Raw genomic sequence first — 23,705 nt, forward strand, 5'->3', positions numbered from 1 at the left:
AATTACATTGATCAACTATGTAATTAATGTGTCTATTCATTAATATAAACAGACAAACTTCCAGACAACCAGACCAACTTCCATGCAAACTTACAGACAAACCAATTAACTTCCAGACGTACAGACCTACTGTCATAAATGCACTGTGCCAAACCCACTTACATTTTTCTAGCCCAAGTGTTCCACAATATATTTTTTCCACAGGAACGAATCTGGGTGTCCAGGGGGGAGGTGGTTAACTGCGGTCCATGGAAGCTGACGAGTGCAGGAGGTGTGGTCAGAAAAAATGGGCAGCGTCCCTGCATAGATATGTGCTTGTGAACATGCAGAGGATCTTTGAAGCTGTGGACGCCAACAGCTGTATTTTTTTTATTTTGGTAACTGCATTCAAAACTCAGTTATTTAACTCAGTCACACTTAGAATGACACTTTATTCTTGCAACACTTTGTCATGGAACCACCCTATTTACACATCTAAATGAGTTTATTTGACAGATAAAGCTATACTCATATAAGTTTTATATATATATTGAAGTGGCCCCACATAACGAGCTCTCAGTCAGAAGAGGGAGAGTGTATAGAGACAACTCTTTCTGGTGCTAGCGCATAAATGAAAACATGGAGCCCCTGGCAACACAAAGGGCCGAACACAACGTCCATGCACTTGAAAAAAGTGCGTGGGGCTAGTGACAGACCGATGGGGGGAACAGCAAACTCGAACGCTCTGCCCTCTTAGGCGAAGCGGAGGAACTTCCTGTGCACCTGCGCAATAGGGATGTGAAAGTAAGCAACTTTCAAATCCACTGAAATGAACCAGTTGCCGAGCCTGACGGTCTGGGACATGGTTTGCAGGTTGAGCATGCTGAAGCGCAACACCCTGAGGTGGTGGTTCGGGCGTCTCCAATCCAAGATGGGGCGGAAACCGCCACTTTCTGTAGGAACTAGGAAGTGTAGGGATGAGAATCCTACCAGTGCTCCCTCTCAAACCTGAAGCATGGGGGGGGTGGGGTCAGAGGGCCAGGGGATCTGCAAGCTGTCCACGGCCCTCTGGATCACCGCCCAAAACTCCCGGTCCTGACTTACAGGAACAGGGGAAGTGTTGTTGTTCAATGGAGTTTGGGGGGACGAGGCCGGTTCCCCCTCCATGAGCTCCGCCTCTGACTTCAAACCTGCGTGCGGGCTGAGTAATAGGTGCTCCTCCTCCCAGATTACCTGTCTGCTGTCCTTGTCCATAGACAGGGCAGAGAGTCTCCCCTCAGAGTCCCATGGTACATGGGCCGGCAGTGGAGACTCGAGATGTGGGGGGGTCAGGGTCTGGGCTGCTGTTTACACTGCCTGTGCAGACAGGAGGGCGCAGATGTGGTCCATCCTGCTATTCAGGGCAAGGATGGCCTCATCTCTGGCTCTGTCTGTGAAGCCGGTTCTCCGTTGCCGATGGCGTGGCGGGGAGGGGGCTAACGACGACTCAGAAGAGGGGGAGGAAGCCTGTGGGCGTCACTCCGCCGCTCGTCCCTGTCGTTGATGTGCTTGCGTGGGGGCGCACGTGTGCATGGCCGTAGTGGCGTGCACTGTGTGCACTGCGGGCACTGCAGGCAGGAGAGGCGCGGCTGCCGGGGGGGGCGCAGTTGCCGTGGCAGGTGCTGTAGCAGCAGCTGTAGCAGCACCTGGCGCAGCAGCGGAAGCAGGAGGAGACGCAAGTGCGGGGGGCTTGGGTGTCTCTGTCACTGCAGCCCTGGAGGAGGAGACGGAGGGGAGAGGGGAGAGGCGGAGATCCAGTGCCCCTGAGGCCCCCCTGTCACTTGCCGTAGCGGACCCGGAAGTCACGGCCAAATTGCGCCCACTGTCGGTGCCCAGACAGGCGGGGCATAAGACTTCCCCACTCCAGGCGGGCAAGGTGTGCTGGCCACAAGCGGCAAAGTGGCGGGAGCGAGAGGAGCTCATTGCTAAGCGAAACGTGCAGCAGAGGCGCTGGTCAGTGTTTGCACCGGGGGCACACAACAACTGAAATACCTCTGCAACAAGTGGAGCGCCTAGCGGGCCCGCCGCTGTAAATGTGTCTCCACCAGGCAACGTTTATATACACGGGTGCGCTGCAACACCAACCACGCGCAACCTTGCTTTTGCCGGACTGAACACTGTGTATACCAAGCACCAGGTGCTGGATACAAGTGCCGCATAGGCCCGTAGGCTTAACCACACCGTGTGCTGGGGTTTCCGGGGACACCGGGTGACGCGGAGTCCGGGGTCCGAGGGGGCCAAGGGTAGCAGACCACCAGCCGTAGCGGGATCTAAAACTGAGGCCTACACACACGGACAGGGAGGGCTAGCAGTGCTCATTCTCAGCAAACTGAGAGAGCGAGATCTCCTATAGCCGCAGCTGCGGGCTGTAGTGCAGGCGCAAGCCGGCAGAGGAGCACCTCACGCGGGCGAGATCTCTTTTACGACTAACTGAGGCTCCAGCCGGGCATCCGGGCCTCGGATTTTACTGCCACTGCTAGTGCTCCTGCTGTGGAGGAAAAGGTCCTATGGACAAAAAACCAACACAGCAATCAGTCAGAATATATATAGCACTATGTAAACATGACTATTATTTTTAAAAGGCTCTTCTTGTGAATGAAACTGACACACAAAGAGCTTACATTCTTGAGTCCAGCCCAATGGCAAAAAACCTGCGCTGACGTCACGTTTTATAGAACAGGAAGTGGAAGAGACCGGTTCTGAGTGACACGCACAGGGTCCAATGGCAGCTTTGATAGACTGACGTTTTGATCGGATTCCTACGGAAGTGCGCAGAAACCCCTCCCCCTTGGGCAGTGCTTCCGACTTGAAAGATAACCTGCTGTATAGGGGCTCTCCAGGACCGTGTTTGACCACCTGGTTTAATTGATAGAGTAAGAGAACCTACTGGTGACAAACTAATTCTGGAATATCTAAATCAGCTTCTTTCACTATCACATGTATATGTGCTATGCTGACCACTGCTTTATTTGGATACATGGCTCAACTTTTTATAAAATAAAGAAGGCAATTTTTAAAGCAATATTTATGAAATCACTTAAAATGCGTGATGAGGATTGACCATCTAGTAAGTAGTTGCCCTGGATAACTGGTGTCTGGTGCAAAAAAATACCAATTTCAATTTGAATTGGTTCGCAGAGGGATAGCCCACATAATAACTCATAATATTTTAATATCTCAAGAATCATGCCGGCACAAACCAGCACAAATGCAGTGCAAACAAAAGAGACAACCCAGCTAACACACAACATTGCCACAATGTTTTAAAACATTTACAACATTTTGTAGCAATGTTGTATGTTAGAAGGGTATGTTGCTGTGATTTGGACATTGATGGGGTCCTGAGTGATGTCACAGCTCATACAGTATATTTAATATCTGGCACAAACGATGATTTTTGCAGCACAAACCAACTGGAATGCTGCACAAATTAATGTAAATTATTATTAATATTCTGAACACATGGGATGCCAACTTCACGGAGGTCGTTGTCAGCATAGCAGCACTACTATGGAATAAGTCAGTTAGTTTAATACATGTTGCTGCATCTGACTCAAGGGACTTTGCTTATTTTTTCTCCATTAACTTTTCCGTCCCATCTTTGTGATTTTTATGGTGTTATTTTTCCATTATTTTATACTAAATTGAATCAGCATCTGGTGTCTACATCATGGTCAGTGTGTGAGTGAAGGGGCGGGGATACAGGCTGCAGCCAATCGTGTTTCGCTCAGGGAAGTCTGGTATAGGCTTATTTGTGCTATACATCATTGGAAAGCCCCATACATTAAATGAAATATTCTGTCCTGGCTCATTGTAACATACATTGGGTGGGCAGGCAGAACGGCACAGTGAACATGAGACAAATTAACTGTCCACTGGGGTTTACACCCACTTGTAACAATCACTTGCCTGACCTGCAACATGTGTCATTACAACACAGGACCCGATTGTGAAGAAATGCTTCAAGTGTGAGAAACCGTGGAAGTGCTTTCTTGGCAAATAACCACAGTGACTCGTGCACTGCGCCACTCGAAAGCTGTGGATTATAGTGCCGATTCAGCATTTACGGTTCATCCCTGACATATACAAATACTGAAAATAAAGGAAGCTATCTGAATTTATAAAATGAACAACACATTTATTAAAACATTGGGGTTTGATTATGTCTGTGTGGTGAAGGTAAGCGCTCAAAGTCAGCCTGCCCATTTCCTTATCTGTTCTGCTTTTACTCCGCTCAGCTGCAATCAGAGGACCTGGTTCCTTTCCTGCTCTGTTCCCACGGTACAGGAATTCTGTCGGAGACTCTGTTTCTATCCCCATTAAATGTATCGCAAACTTGCATAGTTTCTACTGATATTTATCTTCAAAGAAAAACAAATTATAAAATTTTAAAAATATATATGCGATATAGTGGTGTGGAGTGGTGATATAAGGTAACTCTGTGTGTAAAATAATGCTTCTCTATAAAGCAGTGCAATGCCTATTCTCTACTCAGTGTTCTGGAGAGGTGAATCTCTGATAGTATCTATTCACAAACCAAACGCACACAGACACACACACATTGACTGACACACACAGACTGACAAACACTAACATACTCCACACACACAGAGACACACATTCTCTCTCTCTCTCTCTCTCTCTCTCTCTCTCTCTCTCTCTCTCTCTCTCTCTCTCTCACACACACACACACACACACACACACACACACAGATTGACAAATCTCTGGAGAATGGCTAAGAAATAATAACAACACTCAGTCAGTCTTGTGTTTCTCATACAGTGTGTTTGTCAATTTCAATTAATTTCTGTTTTGTATTTGTAATTAATATAGAACAATTTGCAGATTCTATTTTTCACTTTGATATTATGGACTGTGTTGATCAGTGGCAAAAACTCCTGATTAAATCCATTCTGATTTACTGTTGTAATACAATGATATATGGAAAAAAACAAGGGGGGTGAATACTTTTGAAAGCCACTGTATACTATGTGGGCCAAACATGAGGCTGTGACACTTGTTTCCCCTTGTACGACATGCTCCTCTTATTATTATTTATTTCTTATCAGACGCCCTTGTCCAGGGCAACTTACCCTATAATACATACCATTGACTCCTACTACACTGTGGTGACTGACTGACACCGCTACTACCGTCTGTTTCTGACACACAGGACTGCTAAGTAAACAAGTTTGTGTGTTGAGCAACACAGCTTTGGGACCTGTTCCTCATAACTGGCTAACTGAGCCAGATAACTTTCCGGATAACTTGACCTGTTCTGTACATAAAAGTTCATACTTCTTCCCAATAAAAGCAATTGACACTCACCCCTCTCACCCTCTCTCCCTCCATCTCACCCACTCCATCCCCCCTCTCTCCCTATCATTATTACAAATGCAGATGATTTTGTTTGATGGGGTTTATTTACCAGTTTCTACATATATATCTATGTTTATTTTATGTATTGTAGGATTTGTTAACTTAGTATAATTCAATTTAATTCATGTAACATGACACACACATATATACACACACAGGTTTAAAAAATATTAATTGTATTTAGGCTACTCAATCTTTACATGTAGCTTTTATTGAAATAATACTTTTTGTATCTTCTGCAATGCAGGGACATATGTGTACCGAGTAGTAGCAGAATTTACTGAGAGTTTTGTTCTGTATTCCATTTCTTTTAATTTCATATATATTCAGGATTTTCCTAAGTTAAGGCAGTCACTTTTAATTATCATATTCTTTAAGTAATAATTGCTAACTAGTAAAGCTGTACAAAGGGGTAAGGAGTGAAACTCATTAGGATCTGTAAAACCTATGGCACTGAAAGAGCAAAACCACTCTAGCACTTGAAAACTCTGAAAATCGAAACAGCTGTGAAAAAACAGCTCCTAAACACACAGACGGGCCTAAAACTTGATAATTGTATTTACTTGATCCTTACCCATTCTTAATTTTTTCTGTAATGCAAGAAAATCTTTTTATTGAGTAGGAGAAGATTACTGAGATTATATTGATTATTTGAGTAGTTGAAATTTTCTGTATTCCATTTCTTTTAATTTCATATATATTCAAGATATCTGGATTAATTTAATCTTACATCAAGGGCTCTATACATTTTTTATGATTGTAAGTAGGACTGTGTGAATAACAATACTATTACAGTAGGGCTTTTGTCCTAAGCACTCTAATTACAGCCGATTAGAATGACTTTCAGCATTTTAAATTTGGAATGATGAGACCTAGGAGATTTGGACATTCCTAACACAGAATGATTGGAAAAAGGAATCACGTCATGTTACATTCAGACTGCACCCAGTCCCCCCCACCACTTCTACAGGCTGATGACTCCTTATGATGTCAGTAAATCCAGGTCCACCTATAGTGCTCCCAGGAACGCCCTTTCAATTGTACACGCCTTTAGTGTCCCTAGGAATGACCCTCACTAATGTGCACACCTTTAGTGCCCCTGTGAATGCCCCTTCAGAATGGGCACATGTTCACAGCCCCTCTCCCCTAGAAAGAGGCCTTAGACATATGTTCAACTCACATTCAAACCCTTTGAAAAGCTGCCTGCTATAATTACTAGTCAGTCAGTAAATCAGTCAGTCAGTCAGTCACACGATGTGCAATCAGTCAGTCAGTCAATCAGTGACCAATGACCAGAAACCCACCAATCACACAAGGGTATAGTAAAAGTATTACAGATGTAAAAAATAACTGAGGCTGCAGCCAATTATAAAACTAGGAAAGCAAAACAGCAACCAATGGAAATCCAGACTCCAATCCAAATGCCCCAACTATCCTTACCTATTTTTACAACCACCAATCAAATCAGAAGTCCAGAGACAGCAGCCAATTAAAATAGCAGGGGGGCAGGGGACTAGCCTGAGCAAAGGAGTAGCATGAGACAAGGAATAAAGCTTGACCAATGAGAGACTCACAATTGTTGTGGTGCTGAAGTTCCACCCATCAGCCGAAGCCCATTGGCTCGTGTTGCCTTGAAAACCATGGCCAAGCTTCATCTCCACATTTTAGAGGGAGAGCTGAGAGAGGGAGAGAGAGGGTTATTATACTCACTGGACAAACACACCTGATTTGTGATTGAAACAGAGTTCAATTAGAGCAAGAGTGATGAGCAGCCCAGGAGATCAGGCTGCTGTATTACAGCTACAGTCTATAATTAACACTGACTGACTGACTGGACACTACAGTATATTAACACTAACTGACTGGGCACTACAGTAAATTAAAAATGACTGACTGACTGGACACTACATTAGCACTGACTGACTGGACACTACAGTACATTAACACTGACTGACTGGACACTATAGTATATTAACACTGACTGACTGACTGGGCACTACAGTACCTTGACACTGACTGAATTACTGGACACTACAGTACAATAACGCTGACTGACTGGACAGCACTGGCTGTCTATCTACACCAGGGGTGTCAAACTCAAGGCCCGCTGGCCGAATATGGCCCCCCAATGGTTTTAATCCAGCCCCTGTAAAGGTGGTGTATCATTAAGGAATTAGGCTCATGACAGTTTGTGAAGGAGGAAATTGCATGTGAAAACTACAATTCCCTTCAGCCATTGCGAATGTCATTCGCGCAAGGTAGGATTTTAACAGCCAATCATAGTTACTTTCCATGTTCCTGTTCTTTCAGTAATCTGCAATTAACTCAACTCAAAATGTCCAAGAAAAGAAAAATCGACAAGGAAGGTAGAGTGTTTCAGGAAAGCTAGGAGTGGGAATATCTGTTTATGGAGCAGAGTTAAAACCTGTATGCCTCGTTTGTAAGGAGAGTTTAGCCCTGAAGAAAGAATTCAATATATGGCAGCACTATGAGACCTAAGACAAAGAAGTATGGGTGTTTGGAGAGAGAGCAAAGGCTGCACAAAGTGGCTGAATTTAAAAAAAAAATCTTGAACTACAGCAAACCATGTTCAAAAGGGAGTGATGATGCTGCCGTTAAAGGGAGTTACATCGTATCTCAAGAAATTGCCAAAACATCAAGGCGTTTCTCTGAGGGTGATTTTTAAAGAACTGTATGCTTAAAGTCAACGATGTAGTGTGTCCAGCATTTGTTTTCAAATGTCAATGAAATACCGTTGCCGAGAGAGATGATTTAGCTGATAATCTCAAAGACCAGCTAGCCGAAAAATAAAGTAATTTCATTGCATACTCATTTGCTGTTGATGAGAGCACTGACATAACGGACACAAGCCCAGTTATCTGTTTATATCCGGGGGGTAAATTCAGATGTAAATGTTACTGAAGAGTTTTTGGATGTTGCAGCAATGCACGGCACCAGCACAGCAAATGACATATTTCAGCAAGTTGAGAGATGCGTGAACTGAATTAAGTTGCCGTGGGAGAAATGAGTGGGTCTGACCACAGACGTAGCACCTGCGCTGTGTGGTTAAAAAAAAAGGTCTGCTTGCTGGGATGCAAAAAAAGCTACGGGAGGAAAATTGTCAGTGTCCCGGGACAATTTATCATTGCATTCTACACCAGGAAGCGTTGTGTGGGAAGGTGCTGAATATGGATCATATAATGCACACGGCAATAAAAACTGTACATTTGATCAGGGCTAGAGGTTTAAATCACTGCCAATTCCAGGCATCCCTTGAGGAGCTTAACCTTGAATGTGGTGATTTGTCTTATCACACAGAAGAGCGCTGGTTGAGTCAGGGCGTAGTACTCAACACAGTTTTTGAGCTACGGGGCGAAATCAGACTTTTTCTGCAAAACAAAGGGAGACAAATATCAGAGCTCTCAGACAAAAGCTGACTGTGCAATCTTGCATTTCTATGAGATGTTACTGAGCATCTTAACATCTTAAATGTGAAGCTACAGGGCAGTAAACAGGTCATAACAGATGTATGACAATGCGAAAGCATTTCAGCTTAAATTACGTTCATGGGAGAAGCAAATGCAGCAAGGAAACCTTTTCCATTTCTCGACTTACCAAGCCATTTCTAACTCTCTCACAAATGTCACTATTCCAAGCGCTGGATTCACTGCAAAACTGAACTTGTTGTGTAAAGAATTTGAGTGCCGCTTCTCGGATTTTAACAAACAGCAATTCAGTTTCCAGCTTTTCTCCAGCCCGTTTGGTGTTGATGTGAACAATGCTCCAGAGGACTTCCATATGGAATTGATTGAATTGCAATGCAAAAACACACTTAAGGCGAAGGTCAATTCCATTGGTGCTGCAGTTTTACCCCTTATTACCATTCACGTTACCACAGACTAGCCTGCACGCTGCACAAGTCCTCTCAATGTTTGGAAGCACATACCTGTGTGAACAGCTGTTTTTAGTGATGAAGCTCAACAAATGCCCGCAAACATCACGACTGGCATCTACACTACATACTGAAGATTGCTTCAGCACAAGACATTACACCGGACATTGACAAGCTAGTCTCAAATTGTGTCAAATGAACCCCCTCAGAGCAGCAATTAGGTCAGATGTGTGTTTTGAATAATCGTAAGTGTTAAAGATTAAGTATAATTGTAACTAATTAATTTAAATTTAGAGTGTTGCAAATTCTTTTGAAACAATAGTGAATTATTAATAGGGACAAGCAAATATTTATGTGGTATTATGATGACATAAAGGACCCAAATCCACCCATGACCCTGAGACACAGGGAAGAGAGGAACAAAGACACAGGAACAGAGACAGACGAACAGAGAGACAGAGACGTAGTCTGAACTGGGAGTAACCTGACTGAATTGACACTGTGGCCATTGACTTGGCTCCAAATGGCTCTTCTCCACTTTTGTCCCTGAGGCCCAACCCCTGGAGGTGAGCGATGACCTGGGTTGTAAAGTAACGAAAACAAATATTTAATTCCTGTACTTAAGTATGTTTTTCGAGTATTTGTACTTTACTTAAGTATTTTTTATTCGTGGCGACTTTTACTTTTACTCCACTACATTTATGAACAACATAATGTACTTTTTACTCCACTACATTTCCCACAGATGACTCGTTACTGTTATTATAATTGGAGAGAGTAATTACATACATATACATGGAATTAACATGTTTCAGGTTTGCTAGATATTTGTGACCAATCACACTGTAGCATAATGAGTAGCACTGTAGTGAGCTACAGATACGTGGCTCAAATCCACTCCCTCTCTCGTCCATTAGCGCTTTCATCGCTCTTTCCTTTCCTGATCAAAGATGGACTCAGACCTGCTGCCGGACCTGATACTCCACACTGAGCGACACACGTTATAACCTTTCAAAGGCAGATTCTCTATTTTCTGAAGGACCCAGCAGAGTGAGTTATTGATTGTTCTAATGCATGCATTTGTCAACAAAGGCTGTTTTTGAGGGCGTTTGAAAGAGATTAGCCTACACTCTCCCTAATTTGGTTCATGTCTCTGACCTTAACAGTTTCATACAATTTGTAAGTTACTGTTCCCAAATTTTCAGCTTCTACCACATTGCTGGGGAGTTTGTTCCAGATTGTGACTACTCTCTGTGTGAAGAAGTGTCTCCTGTTTCCAGTTTTGAATGCCTTGAAGCCCAATTTCCATCTGTGTCCCCGGGTGCGTGTGTCCCTGCAGATCTAGACAAGCTCATGATTTTGAAGACTTGGATCAAGTCCCCATGTAGTCTCCTCTGTTCTAGGGTGAAAAGGTTCGGCATGTGGCCACTACAGTGTCAGGTTTGCAGAATGATTGCCTTCCTGGATGAACTGATCCAAGAAGATTTAATTTGTGAACACTGATGGCATGTTGAAGTGCTAGAGATCAAGGTATGTGATCTTGAGGCCCAGCTTGTTGATCTGTGCTGTATTAGTGATATGGAAGAATTAGTCAATCAGCCCATGACAGAGATGGTGTGCACGCCAAAATCAGGGCCAAAAAAGGGCACGCACAACCCTTAGAGACATCCCAAGAGCTAGAAATGCCCAACAGTTTCCAACTGCTGGACACCGAGTTGGACAGTGATGGCTCTGAGGGTGATGGGAGGGCAGTGCCATGGTACCGACTACCCCCCAGAATAGGGAAGTAGTTATAGTAGAAGACTCAATTTTTAGAGGCGTAGATCACACAGTATGTCCTGGTGATAAAGAGACCAGCATGGTATCTTGCCTGCCTGGTGCTCAGGTTGCAGATCTCCCTAAACTAGTAGACGGGCTACTGGCCAAAGCCAGGGGGGATCCACTGGTCATGGTCCACATTGGAACCAATGACACAGGAAAAGGTAGGGCAGAAGTTCTGCAAGACAAATGTAAAGAGTTAGGAAAGAAATTAAAGAGCAGAATCTCCACTGTAGTTTTCTGTAAAATACTTCCGGTACCATGTGCATGGCCAGGGCGACAGGCAGAGTTTACAAAGTTTAACACATGGTTGAAATCTTGGTGTAGGTAAAAGGGTTTTAGATTTATGGGGCATTGGTCTTTCTTCTGGGATAGATGGGACCTGTACAAACCGGACGGTCTACAGCTAAACAAAAGAGGGGCTAATGCATTGGGAGAGCATATCTGCAGAGTAATTGAGATGCTTTTAAACTATGACCAGAGGGGGAGGGAGCTCTGACAATGGGACATGTTCCACTAAGGCAGGAAAACAAAGGGAAACTGTTAGTAGGAAAGTCCTGAAATGTTTGTACCTCAATACCAGGAGTATAAGGAACAAGATGTTAGACCTAGAAGCCACGGTGCTGGCATGTGACTATGATGTTGTAGGAGTGACGGAAACATGGGGATGAATACAAGTTGAAAGGATACACACAGTTTAGGAGAGACAGGCAAAATCAAAGAGGTGGTGGGGTAGCATTATATGTCAGAAATGACATTGAGGCAGAAGAACTTAAATTAGATCCTAGTAAAACTTAGTTAAACTTTTGGACAAGAGATCTGGAAGATTAGAGGTAGGAGTGTGTTACAGACCACCCAACTCAGATATTCAGCACGATGTAGCATTGTACAGTGTAATCAGGACTGCATGTAGCAAGGATGTGCCTGTTATAATGGGGGATTTCAATTTCCCAAACATAGACTGGGAAAGCCCAGTTGGGACTACAGAAGCAGAAATAGAAATGATTGAGATGGTAAATGACTGCTTTCTAACTCAATTTGTCAGGGAACCAACCAGAGAGAGCGCATGTATTGACTTGATCTTTTCAAATGACCAAGATAGAGTCAGAGGGACACTAGTTAGAGAACCAATGGCAAATTGTGATCACAACAAGGTTAGCTTTGAGGCATTCTTTCAAAAAACAAGGCCCAAGTCTAAAACAATGGTCTACAATTTCAGAAAAGCAAACCTTGAAGGTATGAGGTGGCACTTAGAAGAGTTAGACTGGAGCACACTGGATACAAATTCAGTTGAAAATGGATGGTTATATTTTAAGAATATACTACTTGAGGCTCAGGGGAAATTTGTACCAAAACTTAGCAAATTGAGGACCAAAAAACATTGGCCAAAATGGTTTAATAAAGGTATGCAAAAAAAAATGTTGTATAGCGCATACAAAAGGGATGGAGACTAATCAAAATACATAGAATATGTTGAGCTGCAAAGAGATTTTAAGAAAGGGATCAGGAAAGCAAAGAGGGAAATAGAAAGAAACATAGCTCTTGGAACTAAAACTTAATGCAAAAAGCTTTTTTCAATATTACAGCAAGAGGACAATAAGGGAGGAAGTGAAACAGATAAAGGGCAAAAATTGAAGTATCTTGGAAAATGAACAAGAAGTGGCAAAGATGGTATATTTCCAACAGTACTTAAAGAAATTAGGGAAATGATTTATAGGCCGCTAAGTCAAATATTCCAAATGACACTTAGAACAGGGGATGTGCCATCTGACTGGAAGACAGCAAATGTCATACCAATCCACAAGAAAAGCGACAAAACTGAGCCAGGAAATTACAGACCAATCAGTCTCACCTGCATCACCTGTAAAATGTTGGAAAAAATTATTAGACAGAAAATAGAGCAGCATCTTAATGAAAACCATATTCTTTGAGATAGTCAACATGGGTTTAGACAAGGCAGATCATGTCTTACTAATTTATTAGAATTTTTTGAACATGCAACTGCAGCTGTAGATCATGTGAAAGCATATGATATGATGTACTTAGATTATCAGAAGGCTTTTGATAAGGTTCCACACCAAAGACTGATCCTCAAATTGGAAGCTGTAGGCATTCAGGGTAATGTAAGTAGATGGATTATTACTGGTTGATGTATAGGAAACAGAGGGTGTTGATTAGAGGAGTTGCTTCTAACTGGATTGAGGTTGTTAGTGGAGTTTCACAGGGATCAGTACTAGGGCCTTTGCTTTTTCTAATCTATATTAATGATCTTGACTCTGGGATAGTTTGCAAACTTGTCAAATATGCACATGATACTAAAATAGGTGGCAGCACAGTTTATCCAAAGGGACTTATATAATAATCAGTTGTCTGCCGACACCTGGCAGATGAAATTCAATGTGGACAAGTGCAAGGTATTACATGCAGGTAACAAAAATGTCCACTATAATTACACTATGGGAGGAATAGAACTAGATGAAGTAACGCATGAGAAAGACCTAGGAGTCTGTATGGATTCCTCACTCTCCCCATCCACACAATGTGGGGAAGCAATAAAAAAGGCAAACAGAATGTTAGGGTATATTGTCAAAAGTGTAGAATTTAGGACAAGGGAAGTAAATGTTAAGACTGTACAATGCATTAGTTAGACCTCATCTCGAATACTGTATACAGTTCTGGGCTCCACACTTCAAGAAGGATATCGCTGCTCTAGAGGCAGTTCAGAGGAGAGCAACCAGACTTATTCCAGGTTTGAAGGGAATGTCCTACTCGGAGAGACTGAGGAAACTAACCTTTTCACCCTGGAACAGAGGAGACTACGTGGGAACTTGATTCAAGTCTTCAAAATCATGAAAAGCATCAAACACATCAAACCAGAGGAGCTTTTCCAGATCAGCAGGGATATACGGCCCCAGGGACACAAATGGATACCGGGCTTAAAGGCATTCAAGAAAGAAAACAGGAGACACTTCTTCACACAGAGAGTTGTTACAATCTTGAACAAACTCCGCAGCAATGTGGTTGATGCCGACAATTTGGGAACATTCAAAAATAGACTGGATGTGATCCTTGGATCACTTAGTTATTAATGGACACCAAATGAGCACAATGGGTCGAATGGCCTCCTCTGGTATGTAAATATTCTTATTTTTCTTATGTTTTGGGGTCACTGACATTGATGTAATTGAAAAACAATATATTTGCCAGGCTTCTTCCATGGCTTTTGCAGATGCAGCAGTATTAACTTCAATATAATGCCCTTTGCCTCCTCATAACCTTCCACAATTAGCTACTGTTCAGCAGCACTGAAATGGGCAGTATGCTCTTTTGCAAGCGGCAAATCATAATTTTGGCATGCCACTGTGCGTCCTTTTGCATCCAAACAGGAACATGCACCTATCTTTGATGAGCGACATCAACTCAGCCAAAAAAAAATGTCCTCTCACTTTCAACTGCTTTTATTTTCAGCAAACTTAACATGTGTAAATATTTTTATGAACATAAAAAGATTCAGCAACTAACATTGGTCACACTACATGATTTTAAGCCAGATTTGAGCCCGATTTGGCCCTCACGACAGATCGGCACTGATCGTCAAGACAAGCAGCCTGGTCGGGGCGTGAGACGGGCTGCGATCGTTTGCCATCTGATCTGATCGTAAGATAGACGGAGCCACTACGATTTTATTAAACATGTTTAATCCACTGATCCCATTAGTGGAGCAACGCAGATCTGCGCTACACAAACGTGACCTGTAAATGTCCACATCCATGTTTATTGACCTTCGCTTTGTGGATCATGTGTGATTCTACGAGATTTGGAGGCTGTGATGCAGATCGCCACGAAGAAGATTTCAGATCAGTCATTTAGTGTGTGTTCCCCTGTACTTAAGCGATCGGGTAGTGTGCGCTCCTTCACGACGCAAAATACATAAATTCAGTGCAAAATAGTCGTTAAGTGTGAGCTGCCCACTGTTCACAAAATCGGGTTGGATTGTAGATATCGTGTAGTGTGACCCCATCATAAAACATAAACTGAACAAGTTTCACAGACATGTGACTAACAGAAATGGAATAATGTGTCCCTGAACAAAGGAGGGGTCAAAACCAAAAGTAACAGTCGGTATCTGGTGTGGCCACCAGCTGCATTAAGTACTGCAGTCCATCTCCTCCTCATGGACTGCTCCAGATTTGCCAGTTCTTGCTGTGAGATTGTAGCGTTATGTTGGGTGTATTTTGATAAGAGCATTTTGGCTCTGAGCTGAAGCACTGATCTAAAGAAGACCTCTCCCCCCCAAAGTTATCAGATTTCCTTAGCTCATCAGCTTGGAGCTGGTTTGCATCGGGGTGACAGTTTTGGGGAGGATGGCGCCAAGAGTAGGCCAAATGGTTTGGAATCCTGCTTTGAGATGTCTGGAGAAAGGGGCCTGTGGGTAATAAAAACTCTTTGAAGTGGACGAGAGCCGAAATCCCGACATAGAGCTACGAACCCGGGCCAACCGGCATTTCCAAAAGATGGCATGGATTGACATCAGTCATAAATCAAGCCCCCCTCCAATAGGACACTGGGGGCTGAAACCAAAATCCAATCTCAAGAACTCAGGAACCAATCATCTATTGATCTGACAGACTTTAAAGAACAGTGCACAGTCTCTTTCTCTCTCTCTCTCTCACCTGAACCAGAAACTTGCTGCCACAGCTCAACCTGTAGCTCTGTTGCCAGAACTGGAACCAGAAACCAACCAAGTCTTTGCCGGCAACAGAAGAGTTAAACTGGGAGAAGGAGATTGAGCCGTACGAAGAATTCTTTTAAAGGACTTTATTAAATAAAGAAATTTACAGACTGCGCTGCCCGCCTGTGCCCACCTGATCAGTGGAGTTTTACAGCTGGACAATTGACTAAGTCGACTGTATACGAAAGTGTTCAGTCATTTAAATAGCTATTTGAGTCTTAAGAAACTTGACCCTTGGAACAAACAGGGCCCTGCTTTCCTCAAAGACTTTGTCTTCAAGTAACTACGGTGGAACCCTGCTTACAAAGAAGATTTTGTGCACAACCTTGGAGCCTTCAAACCAGTGGAAAATCTGTTTGGAAAAGACTCTACTTTCACGAAACCCCAACTTCCAAGTGCATCGACTGAGTGGAAGTTCTTGGACAAAGCCGAACCGGACTGCCTTTATTCCCAACAACACAGACCTCGTGCCGTGTGCTGTTATCTGAGCCCGAAGCCAGAGAGGCCTCTCTGCGACAAAGTTCAGATAAGTTTAACAGTTTGGAGTTCATGATTCATGACATTTGAGAAATCAATTAGAAATGTTAATCTGTGATTCATAACTCTAGAATGTGTAATATCATTTAGTTTTCTTAAATATAAATGTGTGTTGCATTAAACTGTTTTGTTGATAATTTTAGAAATAAAATCTGTCAACGCCGAGAAATATCTTCTCATTCCTGTTTAACTGTTTAGTCTGAAATTGACACAAGTTAATAGACGTTAGATTATTGGTGGCCCTGCCTATCCTTAATCATTGAATAATAATCAGTTAAGGGAAATTGTGGTAACAAGTAATGATAGGATCTTTCTCGGCACCTAAACGTAAATGAGACTGATATATATATAACGAGAAGTTACCTGACATAAATACTAACCTGCGTAGTTATTTAATGTCTGACTAACAATACTAATGAGAGACTCACCTTCGTCTTACTAACCGGTATTTTAGTCAATGTGTTTATAACCTTTTTTGTTTTTAACGATTTGTGTGATATCATATGCAATCCCATGGTCTTTGATTTGGTCACGGAAGTGATTTGTCTTTGATTTGTTGAACCAGAGTTGACTTTAATTAGTTTTTCCCTTTTGTATAATTAGTGTAGTGCTACATTTAGTCTTTGTTTTTGAATAAATTTGACAATTTATTGGTGTCTGTGTCCAATTATTACAGAAATTGAGTTCTACAAGATTCCAGGATTCGTGATAAGGTGATACTATAAATTAACTTCTTTAATTGAAATGTATAAGTGTACCTTATGCTACAAGATGTTACCCCACTCTTCCACAAGGCACAAGTTCCCGGACATTTCTGGGGGGAATGGCCCTAGCCCTCACCCTCCGATCCAACAGGTCCCAGACGTGTTCAATGGGATTGAGATCTGAGCTCTTCGCTGGCCATGGCAGAACACTGACATTCCTGTCTTGCAGGACAGCACGTCCAGCGAAGGTGGGTTTGTGCCCATATGCAACGTTGTTGCCGGTGATGTCTGTTAAGGACCTGCCTTACAACAGGCCTACAAGCCCTCAGTCCAGCCTCTCTCAGCCTATTGCTGACAGTCTGAGCACTGATGGAGGGATTGTGCGTTCCTGGTGTAACTCGGGCAGTTGTTGTTGCCACCCTGTGCCAGTCTCTCAGGTGTGATATTCAGATGTACCGATCCTGTGCAGGTGTTGTTACACATGGTCTGCCACTGTGAGGACAATCAGCTGTCTTTCTTGTCTCCCTGTTGCACTTAGGCATCTCACAGTACGAACATTGCAATTTATCTGCAGTCCTCATGCCTCTTTGCAGCATGCCTAAGGCACGTTCACGAGTCAGTAGAAAGGTCTCTTTAGTGTCCTAAGTTTTTATAACTGTGACCTTAATTGCCAACTGTCTGTAAGCTGTTTGTGTCTTAACGACCGTTCCACAGGTGCATGTTCATTAATTGTTTATGGTTCATTGAACAAGCATGGAAAACATTGTTTAAACCAGGGGTGTCAAACTCATTTTAGTTCATGGGCTACATACAGCCCAATTTGATCTCAAGTGGGCCGGACCAGTAAAACCATTGCATAATAACCTATAAATAACAACACCTCCAAATGTTTCCATTTCTTTTAGTGTAAAGAAGTACATGTACATTCTGAAAACGTTCACAATTAATAAACCATCCATTTACAAATCAGAAGATGAACAACCTGAGATGTCTTAAGAAAAATAAGTACAATTTCAACAATATTATGTCTCAGTTTTAACACATTCAGTCAGTCTGCTCTCATTACATGTGCATTACAATTTACAGATCACAGTGGATCTACAAAGGCACAAAACGTTTAGTCACATGTATTTAGGAACTGAACAATATAGTATTTTACCTCTTACTTACATTTCCACTCCTGTGCAGGAGTTTACATTTACAAATCAATATATTGTTTTATTTTGCACAAAGTTCAATATCTTTAAATATGACCAAAATAACTTTTCATTGTTTTTTCAGAGAACTGTATGCTGGACCCCGTTCAGACTTATTAGGACGGCCCTGGGCCGCCTCAAATTTAGTCCCGCTTTTTTTAGACACCCCGTTCACATTTGCAGTATTAGGACGTCTAAGTGCGTCACATGTGCGGGCGAAAAGGTAGTCTAAATGAAATGCATGCCGGGAATAAACAAATTTGCTCAAACAAACCAGTGACGGATGACATTAAGTCTGATTACAGGTGTATGCGATGTATTTATAATCACAACGTATTAATATTGATGTAAATATATAGGCTATTGATCGGTTCTATATTTTATTTGAAAGTAATCGTAACCCTTTGCTGCCGAAGCTTTCTAATATAATTAAAAATGTGGTGATTCAATGGGGAATCGAATTTATATATTTCCCTTTTCAAATGTCTATTTTCGGTTCTGCAAGTCTAAGCGCTGGACACTTCCTGCGGTTTCTGTTTTAACTTTATCTCCCATTCACATTGTAAACAGCGCTTTAATTTCTGAATCGTCCCAGTCGTTTTCTCCAACGCCGACATTTGTGATTGTACTGCTCAGCTCAATATAATCGCATTTCGGATTGCATAGTAAACAGCTGGTCTCGTTTTAATATGCATTTCACGTGTAAAATGCATGCTGATAAATTCCATACTTCAATTATACTTAAAAAGTAAAAAAAAAGAAAGTTTACCAGTTACACACTTTTATTTTAATCGGCCGAGTAGTTTGAACTGTTTACATTATAACTCATTACTTAGCCTAGACTTTTATAATATATATAAAGATGTGAGCTAGTGAAATGTAACAGTACATTTAAGGCTATAGATCGATATGACATTCAAACAATACAGAGACAATACTGTGTCCTGCTGCGGTGCAGCTGTTTCGGTGCCCGTGTTTATTCTGTGTTTATTCTGCGTCTCTCGGACTCGGACACGCATCTCTGGGGGCGGGGCTTGAGTTGCGTCACACGCACGCACAACACAAGTGCATCAATATTAGGTGTCAAATCCTGAGTAGTTGCCAATTTCAGAATGTCATTTAAGTGCTTGTGTATGAGCCTGGAACGCAGTTTTGTTTTATTGGGGCTCATTACAGAAAAAAAAAGCTTGCTCACAAAGGTAAGTAGTCCCAAACTGTCAATTTGGGGTCAATTTGGGGTACCCTGGTAAGAGATACTGATAAAATGTGTCCAAGCCCACCAAGGCAAGTTTATCCTTCAAATCTGAATCACATTGCAAGTCAATTATCTCAAGCTGGATGTCCACGGGCAGATCAGAAGCCTTGACTGTGAATGGTGAGCAAAAAACTGTGAATTCTGTCTCAAGTTTGCCAAAGACCTGAAACCGTTGCTGGAACTCCCAAAGCAATTCAGTAATCTTGTCTTTGTACCGATTCATGTCAGCATCAATTCCAGTGGCACACACATTTCTTAGATGGGGAAAATGAGCTGGGTCACCATTTGACAGCTGTGTCAACCACAAAGTCAGCTTCAACTGGAAAGCGCGTATGCGGTCATAATACTGTGTGATAACTTTGTTGTGGCCTTGCATCATTTTGTTCAGATTATTCAAGTGGTCTGTAATATCCACCATAAATGCAAGGTCCTGCAGCCATTCTGCATCCTGTAATTCTGCTACTGGCTTTCCCTTTTGCTCCATAAATTGTCCAATTTCCTCTAGTAACTCAAAGAAACGCATCAGCACAGCTCCTCGGCTGAGCCACCTTACTTCGGTGTGGTATGGCAGTCCATGGGCAATGTCTGTGTCAGTAAGAAGGCTGTCAAACTGACGATGATTCAATGAATGAAATTAACAGTTCGGACAACCACTCCCATGACGTGATCCATTCTTAACGACTTGCAACACAATGCTTCCTGGTGCAAAATACTGTGAAAAGTCAAAAAATTATGCCCTCCATTTGCGGCCTGTACTTTCTCTCTGAATTTTGTCACAACACCTGCCTTTTTCCCGATCATCGACATCTGTAGCCAGGCTGACAGCATGGGCCCAGTCCAACCCGGCCCTGTCCAGGGCACCAACGAGAGAGTTGAAAATGTAATTCGCTGTTGTGGTGTCTGTCATCGGCACCAACTCAAGAAACTCCTTGGTGACAGTCTCACCAACACCACAAATTAATGTGGCCAGTTGAGCAACATCTGTAATGTCCGTGCTCTTATCAATTGTAACTGAAAATGCAACAAATGTCTTAACTTTGTGCTTAATTTGGCTTTCCAAATCTCCAGCAAGATCCAAAAGCCTATCTGCCACAGAGTTTCTCGTCAGGCTGATGTTGGCAAAAGCATGTCGCTTGTCAGGGCACATGATTTCTGCAGCCTTCAGCAGATATGTCTTGACAAACTCACCCTCAGAGTATGACTTTGATGCTGATGCTATTTCGTTAGCAATAATGTAGCTAGCTTTCATAGCTGCATCGCTGATCTCTCGGCTACAACTAAAAACAGACTGCTGTTTCTTCAAACCCGCCAACAATTAATTTATTTTCTCTCTTCTCAGTTGTCCTTGAAAGTTATCGTATTTTTCGCCATGATGAGTCTCATAGTGGCACCGAATATTATATTCCTTGAGCACAGAAAGGTGCTGTGAACACACCAAGCACACTGGCTTCCCATTTACCTCTGTGAAAAAATAGGAACTGGTCCATTTTTCTTGGAAAACCAGACATTTCTTCTCCACTCTTGTCCTTTTTGACAAATACATTTTCCATCTGTGGCTCCTGCATCAACATTGTGTCAGTGTTGTGTCACGTAGCCTGTTCGTTAGCATGTGGGATCTATAATATCATCAGAGCATAGGCCTGCTACATTAGGACAGCGCGACCCCCAGTGGACAAATCAGGAATAGCAGTGCATTTTATTTATAAAAAAAAAATGAAATGACTCCTCTGCAATTTTCACACTTTGCAAAGTCATCCAATGGTCCGGACTGCACCCTTTAGCGGGCCGGTTTTGGCCTGTGGGCCGTATGTTTGACACCTCTGGACTAGACAGAAGACCAGTGGAGATTTGAGTGTGTGACTGTGTGACTGTATTTCAGGCCTATGAGTTGGTGCTTTATTTGCACCATCATCCCCTCCATCCCCTTCTCTCAATTTTCCAATTTTAGGTGCTTTATTGACCTGCAGTATTGCCAAAACAATACGTTCACGTCAAGCTGCTTGTCTTGGTATTGTCAATTCCCAAACACTACTCCACTCCTTCCACTGGCCTCTGATATTGGCTCGCACCCAGTTCAAGACTTTAGCTCTTACCATTAGCTCTACCATTGTCTTATCCAGACTGCACCCAGCTACTTACTGACCCTCATCTCTCCTCACACTCCCTTCAGATCTCTCTGGTCCTCCCGCACCAGAAGACTAACTTTGTTCCCTCTGCGCTCCCCTTCTTCCAGAGTCCTGAAGACACACACACAGTCTGAACAGGACAGCAGCCTGATCCCCTATGCTGCTCAGCACTCAGTTCTTTTTTGTATTTATTTTTTAAACTCTTCTTCATTATGCTCCTGCTTACTGTATTGGCACTTCTATTTTTGTACTGCAACTTCTTGTAGCGCATACCTGGGACTGTAGTGTCTGCACTTGTATGCTCATTATACTAGGATGTGTTATTATTGAAATGTTTTACTGATTCTAGTACTGCCCTTTGTAATGTTAATTATGTAAACTGTAAGTAGCCTTGGATCCAATGGACAACACTAAATTACAATACAATGCAAAACAATGAAATACAATACAACATCGTGTACAACATTACACTACTATACAATGCAATGGGGAGGAGGGGGAATCCCTCAAAACTCCCGACTTAATCCAAATAAAGTAAGCAGCGTAGGCTATAACACAACAGTGGCCGGCTCCGACACACATTCCTTATCTCGCTCGCAGTAATTACTTAATTATCTATTTAACTCTCTGCTTCCCTACCTCCCCTGTGAATTCGTCGCGCCCGCTTTAACGATATTGTGTATATAATCGACTTGAGATTACTACTACTACTACTACTACTACTATTATTATTATTATTATTATTAATAATAATAATAATAATAATAATAATAATAATAATAATAATAATAATAATAATGTATTGAATGGGTAGCAGACTCTACAATTCATAGTCTCCCGTCTCTAATGCTCCCACGGTTGGACACTTGTATCACTCACCCCTGTAAACTCGAAACGCGACGGATTGTAGTGTCTGTGTGCCTCTCACCTTCTCGTCTGGCCTGTCTCTCTGTCTGCTAGTCCCAAACTGCACTGATCTCGCCTCGCCGCTGAATGTCATTCAATGTTGAACTTCTCTTCTCTTCTCTTTGAGGTAACTCAAATCGAAACTTAAAACAAGAACTGGACTTCCGGTATTGGGCAATACCCTCCGCCCCTCTCTCTCTCTCCCTGTTTCCCACTGTTTCAGAACAGTACAATATACTGTACGTTCTGTCCATCTATATTTCATTACAGAACAGTGCCATACCATACAATATAATACAGGATTTATCCTAAGACAGAGGGGGTCCCTGGTGGTCTATTTTCCCTCTCTCTTCATTCTCACACAGAGACACAGAGAGACACAGAAGAGACACACACAGACAGAGACACACACAGAGACCCACTGAGACACAGAGGAGACACATACACACTGAGACACGCAGAGATCCACTAAGACACAGAGAGATATAGAAGACACACAAAGACCCACAGAAAGAGATACAGACACATAGAAAGCCCCACAGAGAGACAAACATAGACTCACTCACATACACTCTAACACTCTCTCTCACACACACACACACACAGATAATCCACTAAGCAGTTTCTCACTCCCAATCAGATGGGATCAAACTCCACACAAGACCAGACATGAGTACTCAGCAGTGGCTCGGTTCTCGATTTCTCCCCACCCACGCTCTCTTTTCTAAGAAGAGGCTCAAAGCCGCAGCATCCTCTGTTCTCAAAGACAGAGTGATTGTTCTGTGAATGCAAAGACTAGTTTTTGTGCATCTCTGCATGTCATTATATTGCACTGTGCTGGTATGTATTATATTGCACTGTGCAGTTCACTGATTTGCAATGCAGTACTGATTATTATTATTAGCCTATTGTTTCTGTTAGGATTTTTAGGCTTCCATGCACGAAGTCCTGGAAGCCTATTGTTTCTGTTAGGATTTGTATTATTATGATTATTAGGCTTCCAGGTCCAGAATGCCTGGAAGCCTATTGTTAATGTAAGGATTTTTATTATTAGGGGGCCAAGCAACGAAGTTGCTGGAACCCTATTGTTATTGTTAGGATTATTATTATTATTATTATTATTATTATTATTATTATTATT

At 42.5% G+C, this 23,705-nt stretch overlaps 1 protein-coding gene across 3 annotated transcripts in view; it reads right to left on the reverse strand.

The window, feature by feature from the left end:
- The window catches only part of LOC136752980 (uncharacterized), a 71,376-nt gene extending 48,239 nt beyond the window's left edge, over positions 1-23,137 (reverse strand). Inside the window, exons 1-2 of one of the 3 annotated variants that reach the window (XM_066708734.1) lie at positions 22,587-23,137; positions 6,973-7,074 (exon numbers count right to left, since the gene is read on the reverse strand). In XM_066708734.1, the coding sequence (XP_066564831.1) occupies positions 6,973-7,053 (81 nt within the window). In that variant the 5' untranslated portion in view covers positions 7,054-7,074; positions 22,587-23,137. Of the gene's footprint in view, positions 1-6,972; positions 7,075-22,537 lie in introns of all 3 variants that reach the window. The other 2 variants (XM_066708733.1, XM_066708735.1) reach the window with 2 other exon arrangements.
- Between the last annotated feature and the right edge of the window lie 568 nt (positions 23,138-23,705).

Source organism: Amia ocellicauda, chromosome 7, assembly GCF_036373705.1.
Source record: "Amia ocellicauda isolate fAmiCal2 chromosome 7, fAmiCal2.hap1, whole genome shotgun sequence".
NCBI lineage: Eukaryota > Metazoa > Chordata > Actinopteri > Amiiformes > Amiidae > Amia > Amia ocellicauda.